The sequence below is a fragment of the Poecilia latipinna genome, unplaced genomic scaffold, assembly GCF_001443285.1.
Source record: "Poecilia latipinna isolate Pla-1442-1.1 unplaced genomic scaffold, P_latipinna-1.0 Scaffold1077, whole genome shotgun sequence".
NCBI classification, from domain to species: Eukaryota; Metazoa; Chordata; class Actinopteri; order Cyprinodontiformes; family Poeciliidae; genus Poecilia; species Poecilia latipinna.
Window position 1 is genome coordinate 184,466 of NW_015113693.1, and position 17,038 is coordinate 201,503.

General features: G+C 39.3%; 1 protein-coding gene across 1 annotated transcript in view; it reads left to right on the forward strand.

The window, feature by feature from the left end:
* Positions 1-7,832: 7,832 nt before the first annotated feature.
* LOC106959417 (testicular acid phosphatase homolog) overlaps positions 7,833-17,038 on the forward strand; it is a 21,053-nt gene continuing 11,847 nt past the window's right edge. The window contains exons 1-7 of the mRNA XM_015051979.1: positions 7,833-7,949; positions 9,226-9,396; positions 9,476-9,599; positions 12,128-12,223; positions 14,272-14,358; positions 16,334-16,489; positions 16,739-16,837. Coding sequence (XP_014907465.1) covers positions 9,516-9,599; positions 12,128-12,223; positions 14,272-14,358; positions 16,334-16,489; positions 16,739-16,837 — 522 coding nt within the window. The 5' untranslated portion in view covers positions 7,833-7,949; positions 9,226-9,396; positions 9,476-9,515. The remainder of the gene's footprint in view (positions 7,950-9,225; positions 9,397-9,475; positions 9,600-12,127; positions 12,224-14,271; positions 14,359-16,333; positions 16,490-16,738; positions 16,838-17,038) is intronic.

The following is a 17,038-nucleotide window of genomic DNA, read 5'->3' on the forward strand; positions in this document are numbered from 1 at the left end:
GGTTCTTGTCAGTTTCTACTTGATCTATCTGAATCCAAATTCAGCTGAAATTGACTCTTAGTTTACCGTATGATTGGTAAAAACAGTCTCCGCGCTTCTTCTCTACCTGAGTGTCAAAGACATTATGGTATACATATTGGCCATTCAGGAGATGGAAACTGAAACTTTGATGCCTGCTGGAAAAAAACTGTGGCCAGAGGCAGCAAAACCCGACCGGAGGCTTGACAAGATCCATCGCTCTGCTGTAGATACAGCTGTGAATCTCGCAGGGCAGCTTGGAGGAGACGCTTTAATGCCATGACCCCTCGTCACATTAAGGCCGGACTGATGCACACACACATACGCTGATCTGAAAACAGGTTTTGTTCTTTGGTTTCAATGTAGAGTATTTAATTATGCTGTGTAATAATTGTAAAAACTAAAGGTAACTACTTCACGGATTTCACCTATCACGGGTTATTTTCGGAATGCAACCTCTAAGAAAAACAAAGATTCGCTGTAAATGTAATGTTTACTTAATTTTTTTAATTAGCAGGAGAAGTTTTGTCAGAAAAGCGTAACAGGCTAAATTTCAAAATGTTGTAAAAACTTTTTTTAAATAAAGATTTGTGGAAAAAGAAACAGTCCATGCATCCTCATTCCAAACACATTCACTTAAAATTTCACTTTATAGTACATGTTCACATTATTTATTGACTGTATATAAAATATATTTAAATTTTAACTGAAGATATAACATAATACAATATATAATATTCAATAAAATACAAAGACTTAAATCTTATTGTATGGACTAGGTCATCAAATCACTACGATGCCTGTAGGAATTTTTAATGTTCAGCAGGTGTCACTATTAAGTGACACAGTATCGACGCAGTTGTGCTATGTGTCGAAACGATACATGACGCCTCACCTACCCATCACTAATATATAGTCATGTTGAATAAAAGCTGCATCATTTCACTTAACGTCTCTGAATAAACACGGTTTTACCTTTTGCTGAAACTTGGCTATAAAAAGACAAACACTTTGTGTTGTACTTTACATTTTCCATTGTAAGAAAATTACAAATTAAAAGTCTCCATCCGCATCAACTGACCAAATTTGCACCATTTTCGAATTGCAGCTGGGGTCCGCACAAAGTGACCCAACGGCCACAAATTGCCCCCGGGCCGCAGTTTGGACACCCCTGGTCTAAAGTTACTATGTGAAAGTTTGAAAACCATCAGAAAGGAGTGTTTTTAGCTGGATTTATTTATTAAGGCTAAAACGCCTCCTCTCATGCAGACTCCAAATGAAAACCTGCCACTGAAAGTAACAATTAGTGGGAGGAGTTAGTTTTATAACTGCCAAAGGAAGTACGGCTCTCAGACATAGAGAGAAAGTGTTTTACCTAAAGTAGTGGAAGTTATTTAAGGTAATTAGTTTCCTATTAATATTTCCTTTCCAGCCAACATGGAAGAAGGTATGTAGCAAATTGTTCCCCAGTGCATCCCCTCCTACACACGCCGCACTCTTCAGGCTCTGCGCTCATGTTTTTATTAGATTATTACACTTACTTGAGTATCGATTTACCATAACAGCAGATGGGCGGTAATGTTTTTACTTTTGCCTGGTAAATGTTGTGGCACTTTTTGCTTTTAATGGCGCCATGAATTATGCAGAGACTTTTACCCCACTTATCTTCTCGATGCCTCAGTGGCAATCATAGCATCAGCTCTGGCACGAGTCGTTACAGGGACGAAATATGAAGCTGCAGTTCAGCTTGACGATTCACTCCGAACAGAGAAATGCATGCTGGATGTGCACAGAGGCAAACAAATCTGCCTGCGTATGTCTTCAGCATTAAAATAGTGAATAGATTATGCAGCTGTTATGATTTGTGTCAGCAGAAGAAAACATATTCATGATACCTTACTGCTAAACAGGTCTGAAGAAATTACTTTTATACATGAGCTGCTTAGTCATGGGTCAATGCAAAGTTTAAAAGAAGATAATGAAACCAGAAAGTTTGCTTGGATCTGATGGGGTCCAGTCTGGGAAGGTGACTGAGAGAGCACGTTACGCTACTGACCCTTTGCAACTACGTCACGAAATCATTGGAGGCGCCATGATGGACGCCGGAAGTGAGGGACGAGAGTATTGAACAGAGCGGCTGAAATACTTTACCCAAGTTGTTTTTACCAGTTTATTCATGGCTTCTACTTGTTCCAGTCACGCTAATTTGTCTCTGAACGTAAGTCACCTGGTTGAAGCTCATAGACGGCGGAATTTACAAAAGTTTGAAACGGCTAGCTTAGAAACCGACCCATACCTCCTCTCTCCTGACGTGGTGATCAAGTTACTGACTTCGCCTGAATTCACACCACATGATGTCACTATGTCATAAACAGAGTTTCCCTTTACACCGGAGCAACATAAAAACGTCCAAAAGAGGAGATGCTAACCAGTTTTTTGCATACATGCTAGGCTACATGACGGTGCGGCACTGTCTCCATGGTTACCAATGGTTAGACACGTACCTTCTCCATAACGCAATGTTTTGTATCGTTCTAGTCATACATACATATAAAGTATATAAACGTTAGTCTTCTTACCTTGTGAAAAGTGTTCCGGGATTACACTGACAGTCATTATTCACAGCTGCGTATCTTTACTCATTAAAAGTTAAACGGCAAGTTTGGTTTTCATCCTTGTCTGTTTGTGCAGCCGACCACGCAGCATCCTATGACAATTTTTAAAGTGAAATCAACTAAATAGAAGCGATATTAGGTAACAGATGCCCGTTTTCAGACTAGCTTGAAAGGAGCGTTTTGGTTGTTTTGGTCTGTCATGGCGGAGTGGGCGGAGTTCTGGGGAGAATGACGTCACGCGCAAACGGTCAACAGTCGAAGCATGATTAATAAAATACAGTGAAAAGTGTTAACTTATCTGTAATACTTTAAAGTTTCAGATAATCAAACATTTTTCTTCAAACCTGGGAAAACATACTGTTTTCAAATGAGATCTTATTTAGTAAGGAAAAAAGTCACTTTTTATCAAACGGTTTGATAAATTGTGACTTTCCTCTTTGTTAAATCAAAAATTCACTGATTACCCACCTTTATTTTACAAGTCACATGCAGATTACTGCCAGAAATCACTTAAGCAGAACCTGACATCACAAAATAGGCTGAAAGATCTCGAAAACCGTACATCATAACCCAAAATAAAGATATTCAAGAACATATGACAAAGTCTCTGACATCAGTCTGGAAACCATTTCCAGGGCTTTGGTACTGCAGTGAATGAAGCTATTATCCACAAATGGAGAATAAAGCACCAAAATGACTCCAAGAGGACATCCAGAACTCAACCAGTGGCTCATAAAAAGACAAAGAACAACATTTAAAGCTGCAGACCTCCCTTGCCTCAGGTCAGTTTTTATGATTCAGCAATAAGAAAGAGACTGAGCAAAAATGGCCTCCAACAGGAATCCCAAGGTCAGAACCACTGCTGACCAAAAGCACCACAAAGAACCTTTCCAAAATGTCACATTTGTTTGAGTAGGACTCAAACGAGAGCGTAATGGAAAGCAAAGTCTTCAATAAAAAAAGAAACAAAGAATAAAACATAAATGCAACTGGAGAATGAGATGAGAACCAGAAGAGCTCATCACAGGTAAGTTGGTGCAGCTGGGGAAGGGAGCAGAGTGGCAGGCTGAGGGAAATAAAACAGAGAAAACTGAAAGGAAAAATCTGAAACCGACATAAACGATAAACAAAGAAAATATATAAACTAACACAAGACATAAACTAAGATGGAACAAAGAAGGGATCACAGAACAGAAACACAAATTAAACTAAAAAGTCCAAACACCTCAGGATGATAAGACATAAAAAAAACCTCAATGATCCTCAAAACCTGGGAAAATATTCTGTGGACTAATGAGTCCAAAGTGTAACAACAAACTGATGCATCAGATAAATGTTGCCAACCAGTTAGTAATAAATACAGTTTGTGTGAAGTTATCTTTGGCTATCGGTAAGAGGGCAAATACTTTTTCACTGCACTGTAAATACTTACAACATAGTTCAGGAAGTTAGGTAACAAAGGTGCATTTCTGAGCCAAAAATATTTAGATTTGAGTTGAGACAGGCAGATTTAACTTGTACAAGCTATCATAGAAATAAAAGTTATTAATGAAATGAGTTCATTATCTATGAACTGATTGTTCATAGATAATGCAGGTTTTAAATGATTCTAAAAGGTTTTATAATTAACTTTTTGAAACAAGTAAAACCCAGAATATGTTGATTTTGTGTTTAGTTGTTTAATAAATTAACTGGCATATTTTACAGTGTAAACTTTAAAACCAATTCTATTAGTACATAAATTCATTTGGCACAATGAATCAGTAGAGTGCTTTTGATACTTTTTTCCTCAAGCTACTTATTTTTAATCTAAACTTTTGCTTATGTCAACATGTTTATGTTTCATGCTCGGTTTAAAATGTAAATGAATGAAATAAACAAAAATAAATCAATTCAGATAAAAAACATCCTGTGTGCAGGCAGTCCTTCCCTTTCAGCAGGTTTGTTTCCTTTTTGGTCCCATCCTGCATGAATATATTGACATAAAGAGCTGATATTCCTGCCAAGAGGCCTTAATGCCAATTGACAGGCAGCAGAAAACTTATGGAAACTAACGGTGTTAAGTCTCCTTCTTTGTCTGCTTTATGATGATAAAACCTTTCACTTCAGTCTGAATCTGGTTTTTGCACAGCTTGTTAGGCCCAACAAATGTGCAGAAATTCGCAGAGAAGAGGACATGGGGGGCTCCTTGCAGAGCACATGACTTTTATGGCCTGCTTTGCATCCTTCGATGTTGAGGAAACAGTTTTATTCTAATGGCTTACGATATATATGAGGAGATAATGAGATTGTGTTGGGTCCTGACAGAAGAGGATGATGACATCAATATGAAACAGCTCTGGTCTCCTCAATGGTCTCCGTGTGCATTCTGCGCTGATTTATCTGCGTCCTGTGGGCCATTGGACTCATTGCGGCGGCTTAGGCTGATTGAATCACTGCAAAATAAGAAGGTCGCCATTCAGCTCCAAACTGCCCATTTCTACAGAGATGCGCCCGGTAGGAGGAGTCTCATCTGTGTCCTTTTCGCTTATGATGCTCAGGAAATGAGTGAAGCTGCATGTTCTGCAGAGAAGGAACGGTTCTCTTCCTCCCTGGAAAGTGTTGTGAGAAGAGCATGTGTGACATGTGAGTTTGCGCCTTGCCTGGTGCAAAGAGGAAGGGGGTTTCACTAACACTGCTGCTACCATTAGCCTTAGCATTGCTCACACATCTCCTCATCTCAGGCTGCCTCTATCCCCCCAGCCCACCCCGTCCTCCTTCCTCCATCCCCACCTTCTCACCACAACCTCCACCACGTCTCCATCCTCCCCCTGCTCCTCCTCCTCCCTGCCTGGCTGCGTCCTCTCTTTCCTGTTCTTGCTGCAGTGTTGCTATAGCAGCGGAGAAATGTGGGAATACCTCTGTCCTTCAGAGCGCTGGAGAGGGGGAGATAGCAGGAGAGAGGAAGGATGGTAGAGAAACAGAGGTGAAGGTGGATGGAGGAAGAGAAAAGATGGAGGGAAGCAAGACAGCTTCCAATGGGCGCCACTTCTTCTTCTTCTTGCTCTGCCCCCACATAAAAGGCGCCCTCGCATTGATATTCTGTCCCTGCGATGAAGAAGACGCCACAGTTGTCATGCTTGGAGGGCTGTTTGTGTGTGTGTGTGTGTGTGTGTGTGTGTGTGTGTGTGTGTGTGTGTGTGTGCGTGTGTGTGTGTGTGTGGGGGAGGGGGGGTTTCGACTGAGACGGCACATTGTCGCACGGCCGTGGCGTAGCTTCACGCCGAGCCTTTACGCACATCATTTGTTCGGCGATCCACGCGTTTCTGGATGTCTCCATTTGTAGTGAGGCTGCAGTTTCCATGACAACACCCAGACTAAAATAGCACCCCCCACAGCTCGCTCCTCCCCCCCTCCTCCACTCCTCTACCTCTCTCCTCGGCACTCAGAACCGTTCACGTCTGATCCCGGGCCGCAGTCTTTTTGGGCCCGTCACATGCAGGACGGAGGGACGCGTGTCGACTTTGAAACACACACACACACACGCACGCACACACACACACACCTCTGCCCACATCTTATCTCCCGCTTTGCAGTCTCTCCGTCAACATGCATCAACCTCTGGGTCGCCATGACAACCGTCTTGAAATGACTACAATTATTTTATCCATGATCAAAAACTTGAGGGACAGCTGCTTGAGGGACAGCTGCTTGAGCTGTCCCTCAAGCAGCTGTCCCTCAACAGCTGCTTGAGGGACAGGAAGGAGAAAGACGGATGTGATTTTGGGTTGAGTTTGTTCTCTGGAAAAGGGAACATACTCGTTCTGTGACCCTTCAGTGAACTTGTGTGTATGAAGATATATATTTTTTTCTTTTACATCTAAGCTATGATATGGGGTATGTGTCTTCATGTACCATATGGGGATCTGTGGCCGGTGTTTGTGTGAACCTGGATGTCGCCTCCTGGATGGTGCAGGTGGACTCACTGACCCAGTGGTACCAGTGTTTGGCTTTGCAAGACCAACCAGTGTCACCCTCCATGTTTTTGTGTGTGTACTTGCCAGCGAGGGGATTACTGTGCACTGCTGCGACAAAGAGAAAAATAGTCAAGCAGATGGACATAGTGAGAGCTGTACAGTAAAGACCCACATTAAAATGAAACACAACTTGGCTGTTCCCTGTTTGGACCCACCTTCACTTTCAGATCTGCTTTAATTCATCGCAACAAAGACTCAACTAGGTGTCAGACACATTCCTAACAAATTCTGGGCCGTAATGAAACAAACAGTACACATCTATGATGCAAATCTCCGTTTCCAGCAGACCCCAAGGTGTTGTACACAGATGTAGAGGCAGTGGACTGCAGTAAAGTCACAGTTGTGTTCAAGAAACCAACAGATGAGTACACCATGGTTTAGTAGTTTAAAATACTGTTTCTCAAAGTGGGGGCCGTACATTTTCAGATTGTCTGCCAGTCAAATTCATCAAGCTGCTTTGCTAATCAAGCTAGCTTAGCAAGCAAGAAATGGAAAACGTTTCTGACGAGAATAAGACCAAAGGAACCGTCCAGCAGTTCAGCTGTGGACAGGAAACCCATCATAAGAGCTGAGTAAATTAAATTATTAGAAAATATGACCTATTTTAATCAAAAGAGAGAATTGGGATGAAAAATTGCATTATTTGGTAATAAAGTCATGTTGTATTATGTAGCAGCCAGCAAACACCTGGTGGAACGGATTTGCTTATCATATGAATTACTTCACATAACGGTTGAAAACGGCATAATGAGAAGTACTGTTATGATGAGGTGCTCAAGTGTCGGAAAGAGTAGGAGTAAAAATAACCCTACAAAGCAATATCTCCCAATGGGCAGTTAGCAGCAGCAGTTAGCAGCGGCTACCATTTCTAACATTAAACACAGCTAAATCGGACTACATTAATAATGATAACAGTTAAAAACGTATGCAAAACTTAGCAAAATTACTCTTGAAACACTGTGTATTATTAAATTTGTCTAATTTATATGTAAAAATATAATATTTGTATGAAAATACAGAGCTGATTCTAACACGCACCATAGAGAACGGCAGCAGAAAAAGGGGGCGGAGCTCTCAGTTACTGGTTGCTATGGTAACCACCTACCGTAAAAAGCAGCTTAAGGCAGTAAATATCTGGAGAAACGACTTGATTACTAAATGAAATAAATACAAAGAATAAATACATTTGAACAAACTTCACATCTATAATATTGTTAAAATAATTATAACTACATGATTATGCTATAAAATGGCCTGTATGTGCCTAGAAAATGCAAGCTAACTTCTTGTGTCGTTGCAGGTAAGTCGAGTTAGCATTGAGCTATCAGGGTATCTGCTAATATTCTTATTAAGTTCTGACTGAAGGTTGTTTTTTTCTAATATAAACTCCTTCTGCCCAAGTGAAGCTCCACAAATAGTTTCTGATAAAGCCAAGCTGTGAAAGATCCACCATCATAGAAGCTAGCTAGCTCTTATTTTCTTTCATTTTCAAGTTTTTAATAAAATAAAATCATTCCTATAATTAGCCCACAAGCCGTCTATTGAGCCATATTTTCTAAGTGACTTGGTCCTTCCTGCCTTACACATTTAAAACATGACATCAACACAGCTCACACGCAGTAATCCCATTCTATATCCCACAAAGCTGCTTTGATACCAACACATACTTAAAGGCGTGCTAAGTAAGGGAAAACACCAGCGGCCCTGTCATTTTGGGCGAAGCCGCAGCAGATGACAGTCGGCTTTAATGAGTGTTTGTGGCCAGGCCTACATGTGTGTTTCTACTCACCAGAACACAATTGGTGAAGTCAGGTGCAAACATCAGCATTTTGCTCATTTCTTTGTCACAGAGGTGTAAACACAGATTGACAACATGTGACTTTGCCTTTACAGACTAAACTCTCCCTGAAGATCCAACTCTGACTTAAACCTCTCAAAGCTGCGTTTTAGGTCATGGAGACAGAGGACCCACACTGTAAAACATTAGAAGTTGGTTTAACTTGAAAATGAAAGTCAACCTGGTGCCTGGAAAATGCTCATAAATTAAAGTCCATGAAGTTGATTTAACAAGAGATAAGTTGTCTAAACAATGTCACGATATGCAATAAAATCTGCCCTGATTTTCCTGTTATTTTACCCACAAAATCACGTTTAAATAAATACTTATTTTACTTTAGAATAATTTAATTTCTTGTTTCAAAGTGCATGAACCAAATTTCTGATCTGATGATGAATTTTATGAAACATCCCAATGAATTCAGCTCAGAAACATTTAGTGTGAACAGAACAAGAGTCAGATCAACGTAACACACTTCCATCTCAGGGTACAAAAACACGCCGCTAAGCATTCTGGGAAATAGTTCCCACTTCTGTCTGTTTCTTCTTTCAGTTTTTTAAGTGCTAACCTAAAAACGCTGTTTATTCAACTCTTAATAAAAAGTTAACAGAACTTACTGCTGTAAGTTTAACTTTCACAAACTCACATTTAGGTTCACAATCTAAAACTTGCTCAATTTATTTGACTTAAAGAGTAGAAGATAGTAGAAACAACTGAATGCGGCTGAAATGTTTTACAGTGTGAAGGAGGGACAGAAAGATGAGGTCAGGTAGGAGGACTATAAAAGTTCTGCTTAACTTCAGCAAAACAAGAGCTTAACCGAAGTCTGCAGTCCTGATGCAGAAGATGTGGGATGCACCGAAACCGTTTGGTCAAGAATTTGACTAAAACAGCAACATGTGTGCGTAAGGTAAACACCGATGGGAATTTAAATCGTTATTTGGGGATTACTCCCATTATGACTCTGCAACTTTTCCTCTTAAATTCAGGCGGGGATTTTTCAGAGGAAGCAGCGTTTTGTGAGTCAACATGATGTGGACGACGTTGGGATGTTTCTGCCTCCTCTGCTGCATCTGCTTGACCGAGTCCCAGCAGCTCAAGTTTGTTGTTGCTGTAAGTGAAACCATTGAAATCCTCAGCCATGACATACGTTTTCTTTTTTTCTCCAGTAATACATCACACACAAGATGTTTGCATAGTGCTTCTGATAGCATTTGTTTGTTGAACGCCATGATTTTAACATAATCTGACAGCCTGCTTTGATTTGCATTGTTGCTGATTACGCTGCCGTTTTCTGCCCAGTGAGTATTATTTTATTTACACTTTTATCACAAAGGATTACTTTGAGCCTCGCCTCAGACAGCGGCAAGCATATCTCTCCCAGACACTGCGGCTTTGTTCATAAACCTCTTTATGTAACACTCCAGCACACAGTTGAATTACTTAAGGAGATGCTACACACAAAAAAGTCATGTATCCTTTTCAAGCAGTAGACAGATTTTAAAATAATGTTTTTTATTTTAATTCATAAAATTATGTTGCTCTTAGAATAATCAAATCCCCCAAATTATCTGAAAAATAAGTTCTTATCTTCCCGTAAGCGACATATTTTAGATTGTTTTATACAGCATAATTTAAATTAATAACAGAATTAACAAAATATTTTCCAAGAGATGAGAGATAACACTCCAGGTGTGCAGAAACAGTCGGAGCGAGCGGCGCTGGCCGTATGTATGCCGATAAACTCCAGGAGAGGTTAGGCTGTAAGACACCAGCTGAGAAACAAGCGCATGGACATGAAAAGCATGTCCAGTAAATAAAATACCTGCGTCCCACTTCTCCACCACTTCCCCAGTAAAAGCAAAGCCATGTAGGACATGCTCTCAAGAACACGAAGGTGAACTGACAAAAGCAGGAAGGGTGTGACGGCTGCAGAAGCCACTGAGAGGACGACAGCATTCAAGGTTTCACTGTAAATCATCCATTTCTTTAATGAATTCACTCCAGAACCTGTGAGGTCATACATGACCTTACAATATTTAACTCATACGTAATTACTTAGTACAGCTTTTTTTTTTTTTTTTTTTACATTTGGTTGTGACGTTTAAAATTGTATTCTTTTGGCTCTTAAATGAGCAAATTTTTATTTTCTGCAAAAACATCAAGACTTACCAAATATTTTTAGTTTTGTTTCTAGTGCAAATATCTTATTATACTTAAAATAAGACTGAGTTAACCTACAGATAACCTTCAGCAAGATAAAGGAGCTTGTTTTAACCCAACAGTTCCTTTATATTAATAAAGAACTACTAGTTCCACTGGCAGATAAATTTACTTAAAACAAGAGAATTTCCCCATTTTATAAGTGAAATAATCTGCCAGTGGAACTAGAACTGGGTTGCTAGGCGACAGAATGGGCTTGCCTGGGGTTGCTAGCTAACGGCACCAATTGAACTGGAACTTTTTGATAAATATCAAGGAATTATTTACTTAAAACAAGCCTCTTTACCCAGCTGAAAGGTTAGTTTTGTCTTAAATCAAGTGTACTAACATATTTCGACTCAAAAGAAAACTGAAAATACTTAAGATTTGGTGTTTTTGCAGTGTCAATCCTACAGGTTCTGTTTGTTTGAGGTCTATAGACACTTAAAAAAAACAAGTTAATGTGTGTTTGGTGTGAACAGGAGCGAATCAAATGTTTTCATAATCCAGTGAAATGTAACTCTGGGTTAAATCGCTCCTCACAAAGGTGATTCTGCACTGTAAAACATTTGAGCTGCATTTAGCTACTATCTTCTGCTCTTTAAGTCAAATAAATTTAGTGAGTTTTAGATTTTTAACCTAAACCTGTGAGTTTGTGAAAGATAAACTTACAGCAGTAAGTTGTATTAACTTTTTATTAAGAGTTGAATAAACAGAGTTTTTAGGTTAACACTTAAAAAACTGAAAGAAGAAAAAGACAGAAGTGGGAACTATTTCCCAGAATGCTTAGCGGCGTGTTTCTGTCTCCTGAGATGGAAGTGTGTTACGTTGATCTGATTCTTGTTCTGTTCACACTAAATGTTTCTGAGCTGAATTCATTCAGATGTTTCATAAAATTCATCATCAGATCAGAAATTTGGTTCATGTGATTTGAAACAAGAAGTTAAATTATTCTACAGCAAAATAAGTTGTTATTTTAACTTCATATTGTGAGTAAAATAACAGAGAAATCAGTGCAGATTTTATTGCATATTGTGATTTAATTTGGTTTAAATTGCAGCATTAAGTTAAAACTCACAAGTCAAGATTAATGAACTTAAAAACAAAGTTTAGACAACTTGTGTCTTGTTGTTAAATCAACTTCATGAACTTTAATTTCTGAGTTAAAACCAAAACTATTTTCTTGTTGACTTAAATTTCATTTTCCAGCCAGCAGGTGGACTTTCATTTTCAAGTTAAACCACCTTCTGATGTTTTACAGTGTGCAGGTTAATAACACTATGACTCGTCTGCCTGCGCCTCAAATCCGGCCTGATCTGTTTCTAATCACCACTTTCTGTCTCAGGCAGAGTTTCTCCTTTAGCTAGAGGGCGTGATGAGCGCAGCAGCAGCAGCACTGCGCCTGAATTCATGCAATATAATCTGTTCTGACTTTTAAGGTGTTCCGACACGGCGATCGATCGCCTATTGAGTCATACCCCAGGGATCCACATGGGGAGGAAGTCTGGGCTCAGGGCTTCGGACAGCTCACCGAGGTACATGTTGTTTCTTTCTGACAAAACTTCCAGTGTTTAGGAGCATGAAGGCTAAAACTGGAACAAACCACAGAAAGGATCTCACAGAATGAAACCTCGAGCAGAAAGCATTCAGTAAATATTCCAGAAGTGAGCCAACATTAAATTAATTAATTAAATTCTCCCAATTTAATTATAAATGACAATAACTTGTTAAAAGTTTATCATGTTAGTTGCCTCACAGAGCTCCATGCCTTCCCCGCTCTGCTCCTTCAGACTAGCCAGCAGCAACCAGCAAACATCTGGTTCATACAAACTATGTCTCAGTTCAACGCTCCTAGTTACAGTTATTAACAGCATAATGGAGAAACATTGTAGTGATGATTTCTGAAGGGAGAGTGTCGGAAAGAGCGCAACCTTCTTAAAGAGACAGAGGCCATTTTCAAGACATAAACTTTCAAAGCTAATTTTCTTCTAAGTTTGATATATGCAGCATTTTTTTAATAACTGAAAGTAAAACAGCACTAAGTGCCTGGAAAATACATAATATCTGCCCCTTTAAGCAGGAAACATCACCAAACAGACGGATTTGTCTATTTTTGAGAGTGAAAAGTCTTTCAGCTTAAAACATTTTAGAAAACTGACTGTCACTCTTTCACTTTCTCTGGTGTCTTATTAGAAACTGCGACGTCTTTTTGTGCTTTTCAAAACATTAGATTTTTAACTTTTACCTTAACTTAAGGTCAAAGTTGAGATTATCAAACTACTACTTAACAGAGAAAGATGGTTGATGAACTTTAAGTAACACAAAAACAAAATATTTAAACAGAAATCAACAAATATTTCATTTCTTAATCAGCTGGGAGGCAAAGCTGGTTGTCTCTGTTCACAAAGATCAGAGTCGCCACTTAAAAATGTCATTTTACTGCTAAAATTTCTCAGGTTTTTCTCTTTGACTTTTCGCTCCACTTCACTGTCAGGTTGATGAAATTCAGCTGAGCAGTTCTGCACCAGCATAGAGACGAACGATTAAACATTAACAAACCTGCTATTGTTCGCGCATGCTTTCTGAAATATGTATTGTGTTTTCATGTCTTTTTCTATTTTTAAATGCTTTGTTTAATGTTCAGTAGTTCAATGTGACACAGCTGCTAACGTTTAAATCCGACCATATAAAGTTAAATGACAACAAATTACAGACCGGTTTACAGATTAACAGGAACAGAATTAATGGAAACTTACTGCAGATTATAACTTCATACTGTTTCAAACAAACTAATATAATAAAATAATTTCCTGGGGTTTGGAGGATTTATACTCCCTAAGCCACAAATTTAATATTTTTATTATGACAAAAACACAATAAGGGGGAAGAAAGATGACAGTTTTTAGATTGTTGACAAATAAATGCATAGAAGTGGGAACCATATGTTGGTTTTATGTTTTCTTAGATCAGCAGCATTTAAATTCAGGTTAAATCACACACTCTGTTTGCTAATGAAGGGATTTATGACGGCAGATTGAAAAATCAGGGCCTCGGGGTCAAAGGTCATTCACACACCAGTAAGTCCTGCAGAAACACACATTTAAGTCCAGTTGGTTTTCAGAGGTTTGTGGAGCAGAGAAAATATCCAAATACTCAAATAAGAGAAGCTATAGTAACAAATAGACGTCCAAGAAATGACTAAAGTAAGAGACAAAAAGTATTTGGTTAAAATGTCTACCCAAGTAACTGATCAAATGATCAATCATTAATATTTAAAAATTACATCATGACACAGACCAAAATATAAAGTTAGGTGGAAATTTAAATGACAAAATCAGGCAAAAGAAATTGTTTTCCAAATCAGTTTCTTTCAATAAAATCTGCAGGTTTGTGTCTGTTTCCTGGATCTTTGGTTAAAACTTGTTTTTCATTCAGTAGGTAGAAAATCCAGAAATTTAACTCAAGTAAAAGTAGAGACACTTCATAATAAAATGATTGAAGTAAAAGTAAAAAGTACAAAATCCTGAAGAGACGTTCAGGGTGCAGGTTTTCCACATGAACCTCCTGTTTGCTTCCCTTGCAGCTCGGCATGAAGCAGCAGTTTGAGCTGGGCAGATTTCTACGCAGGCGCTATGGAAACTTCCTCAGTGAGGAATACAACAGCAAAGAGGTGTGTGTGATTCCTCACATCCATCTGAAAATCGCAGCTTGTTTTTTTAAAGCTCCGCTCTAATATCTGGATTCCCATGTACGACGCTGCCGCTGCTGCAACATGCGTCAAGTTATGCGTGTCTTTGCCGCCTGCGCTGCATGCAGTAATTTAGTGAGGATGACACATTGTGGTCGTATCGCTGCCGTGGCCTTGTTATGTGCTGAATGGGGGGGATAAGGCAGCCCAGGGCGCCACGGTTTGTACTGTATACACTTGGCAGCATGTCGGGCTGAGAGGGGCTGCAGGCTCAGCAGACTGTCATCATCAGGGCATGATTTCTGCTCCCACTCCCTCTTATTGTCTCCAAACTCTCTCCTTCCTCCCAGCCTCCTTCTCCTGGTAACATGTAATTAATATGAAAATACCAGCTCTTCTCGGTACCTGTCGTTGGTAATTTGCGTCCGAGTCGCTGTCAGCTTGTACCAAACATTCCCCCTGTGCTGCCACGTCTGCTTTAATTTCATAAAACAGGGGAAAAAGGAGGATTTTTGGTGTCACAGAAGCATCTGAGCTTATCAGAGGGATTTACTCTGTACAAAAACCTGACACAGGGTGACAGAGGGATGGAGACGAGCAAAGGCTGGTGTCAGAGGAGATCACAGCCAGCCGGATCTCCCACCTTCCTCCTTCCCGCATTTTTTCAAATCCTTCCCTTCACTTGATGGCTCAGCTGACCCACATAAAGCAGCGCAGAGATTGTGCCTTGAAGTTCATGTTTTTATTGGACAATGACAGAAATATTATCAAAGTGATGTTTTTAAAACTTGTAGTTGTGGTGTAATGTGCTATAAAAAACGGTTCTTCCTTTTCCAAATCATATAAAACCCAATAATGTGTCTGATTCCTATGACGGCGTGTTAGGGAATCTGTAGATGGAAAAAAATGGAGCAGTGAATTTAGAATTTTTAAAATTAAACTCAGACATTTTCTAGTGAAAACAAGAAAATTTCTGAATCCAAAAAATTGAAAACTTGTGAGAAAAAAACTGATGAATCTTAGATATTTTCTACTGTACCTTCAGAATTTATGACTTTAGAAATTTTCAAGACATAAGAAAGATCAATCTCAAATTTTCTAGTTTTTTTCTAGAATTTTTTTTACTTTTCAGGATCAGAAATTTCTGAGCTATTTTCTAGGAAATGAATCTTGATATTTCTGAGGTTTTTTGTTGCATTTTTTTTTAACTTTCGGAGCTAAAAAAATTCTAGAAAATTTCTCAAATTTATCTACAAATTTCTGAGTTCTTTTCTAAAAGATTTTTGACTTTTGAAGCTCAGAAATGTCCAAGTTTTTTCCAGAAAGTTTCTGAGATTAATCTCAAAATCTCAAATTTTTCAAGCAAATCTTTGACTTTTCAAAATCAGAAATTTCAACGTTATTTTCTAGGAAATTGTCAAATTTCAGATTTTGTTGTTTGTTTATTTTATTTTATTAATTTTTTTGTGCAAATTTTCAAGTTTTGGAGCTAAAAATATCTTTGTTTTTTTCTGAAATTAATCGAAAAATTTCTGAGGTTTTTGGGGAAAATTTACTTTTTTTTCAATCTACAGATAGAAATACGACAGTACTAATACGCCGTCATATTCCATCACATGTGCCACTCTTTAACGTTGTGTTCCCTCCGTGTTCCCTCCATGTTTCCTCCATGTTTCCTCCATGTTTCCTCCGTGTTTCCTCCATGTTTCCTCTGTGTTTCCTCCATGTTTCCTCTGTGTTTCCTCTGTGTTTTCTCCATGTTTCCTCCATGTTTCCTCTGTGTTTCCTCCATGTTTCCTCCATGTTTCCTCTGTGTTTCCTCTGTGTTTTCTCCATGTTTCCTCCATGTTTCCTCTGTGTTTCCTCCATGTTTCCTCCATGTTTCCTCTGTGTTTCCTCTTTGTTTTCTCCATGTTTCCTCCGTGTTTCCTCCATGTTTCCTCCATGTTTCCTCCAGCTTTATGTCCGGAGCACTGACTACGACCGTACTCTGATGAGCGCCCAAGCCTGCCTTGCTGGGATGTTCCCCCCCACCAGACGCCCGCCTCCCATCATGCCCCAGTTACTGTGGCGGCCCATTCCAGTGCACACCGTCCCCAGGGCCCAGGATAAGGTGGGCTGCTGAGCCAAATAAATATTTCCTTTTCATCCAGCAGCCATGCACAGCTGTACCCAAACCCTGCATAAATTTAGTCGGGTCCCCGGCTCCATGCTGCTGTCAAAGTTTCAGCTGAACCTGACGCCGTTCAGGGCCTGTTGTTTTACAGTGTAAAGCGACGGTGTAGTTATACTCCTTGCAGAGCTTAAAGTAAATGCTTCTTTATTTGTCTGTCTTTTCAATGCTTTCATTCTGTTGTTGAAGCTTTTGAAGTCTCCAGGCAAAGACTGTCCGCGGTTCAGAGCTTTGATGACGGAGACCTTTGAGAGCGCCCCCTACCAGAGGTTCCTCCGGACTCACCAGGTAGGATGAACCCAAAAAGTGACAAACCCAACCTTGGAAAAACCCCTTTTATGCATCTGTCTGTCTGTCGCCACAAATGTTAACATATTTTATTCAGATTGGATGGTTTTAATGGGCATATATGTGTGAAAACGTCAGGAAGTTTGAATAAATTTGTAAAACGCAGCTGATTATATATATATATATATATATATATATATA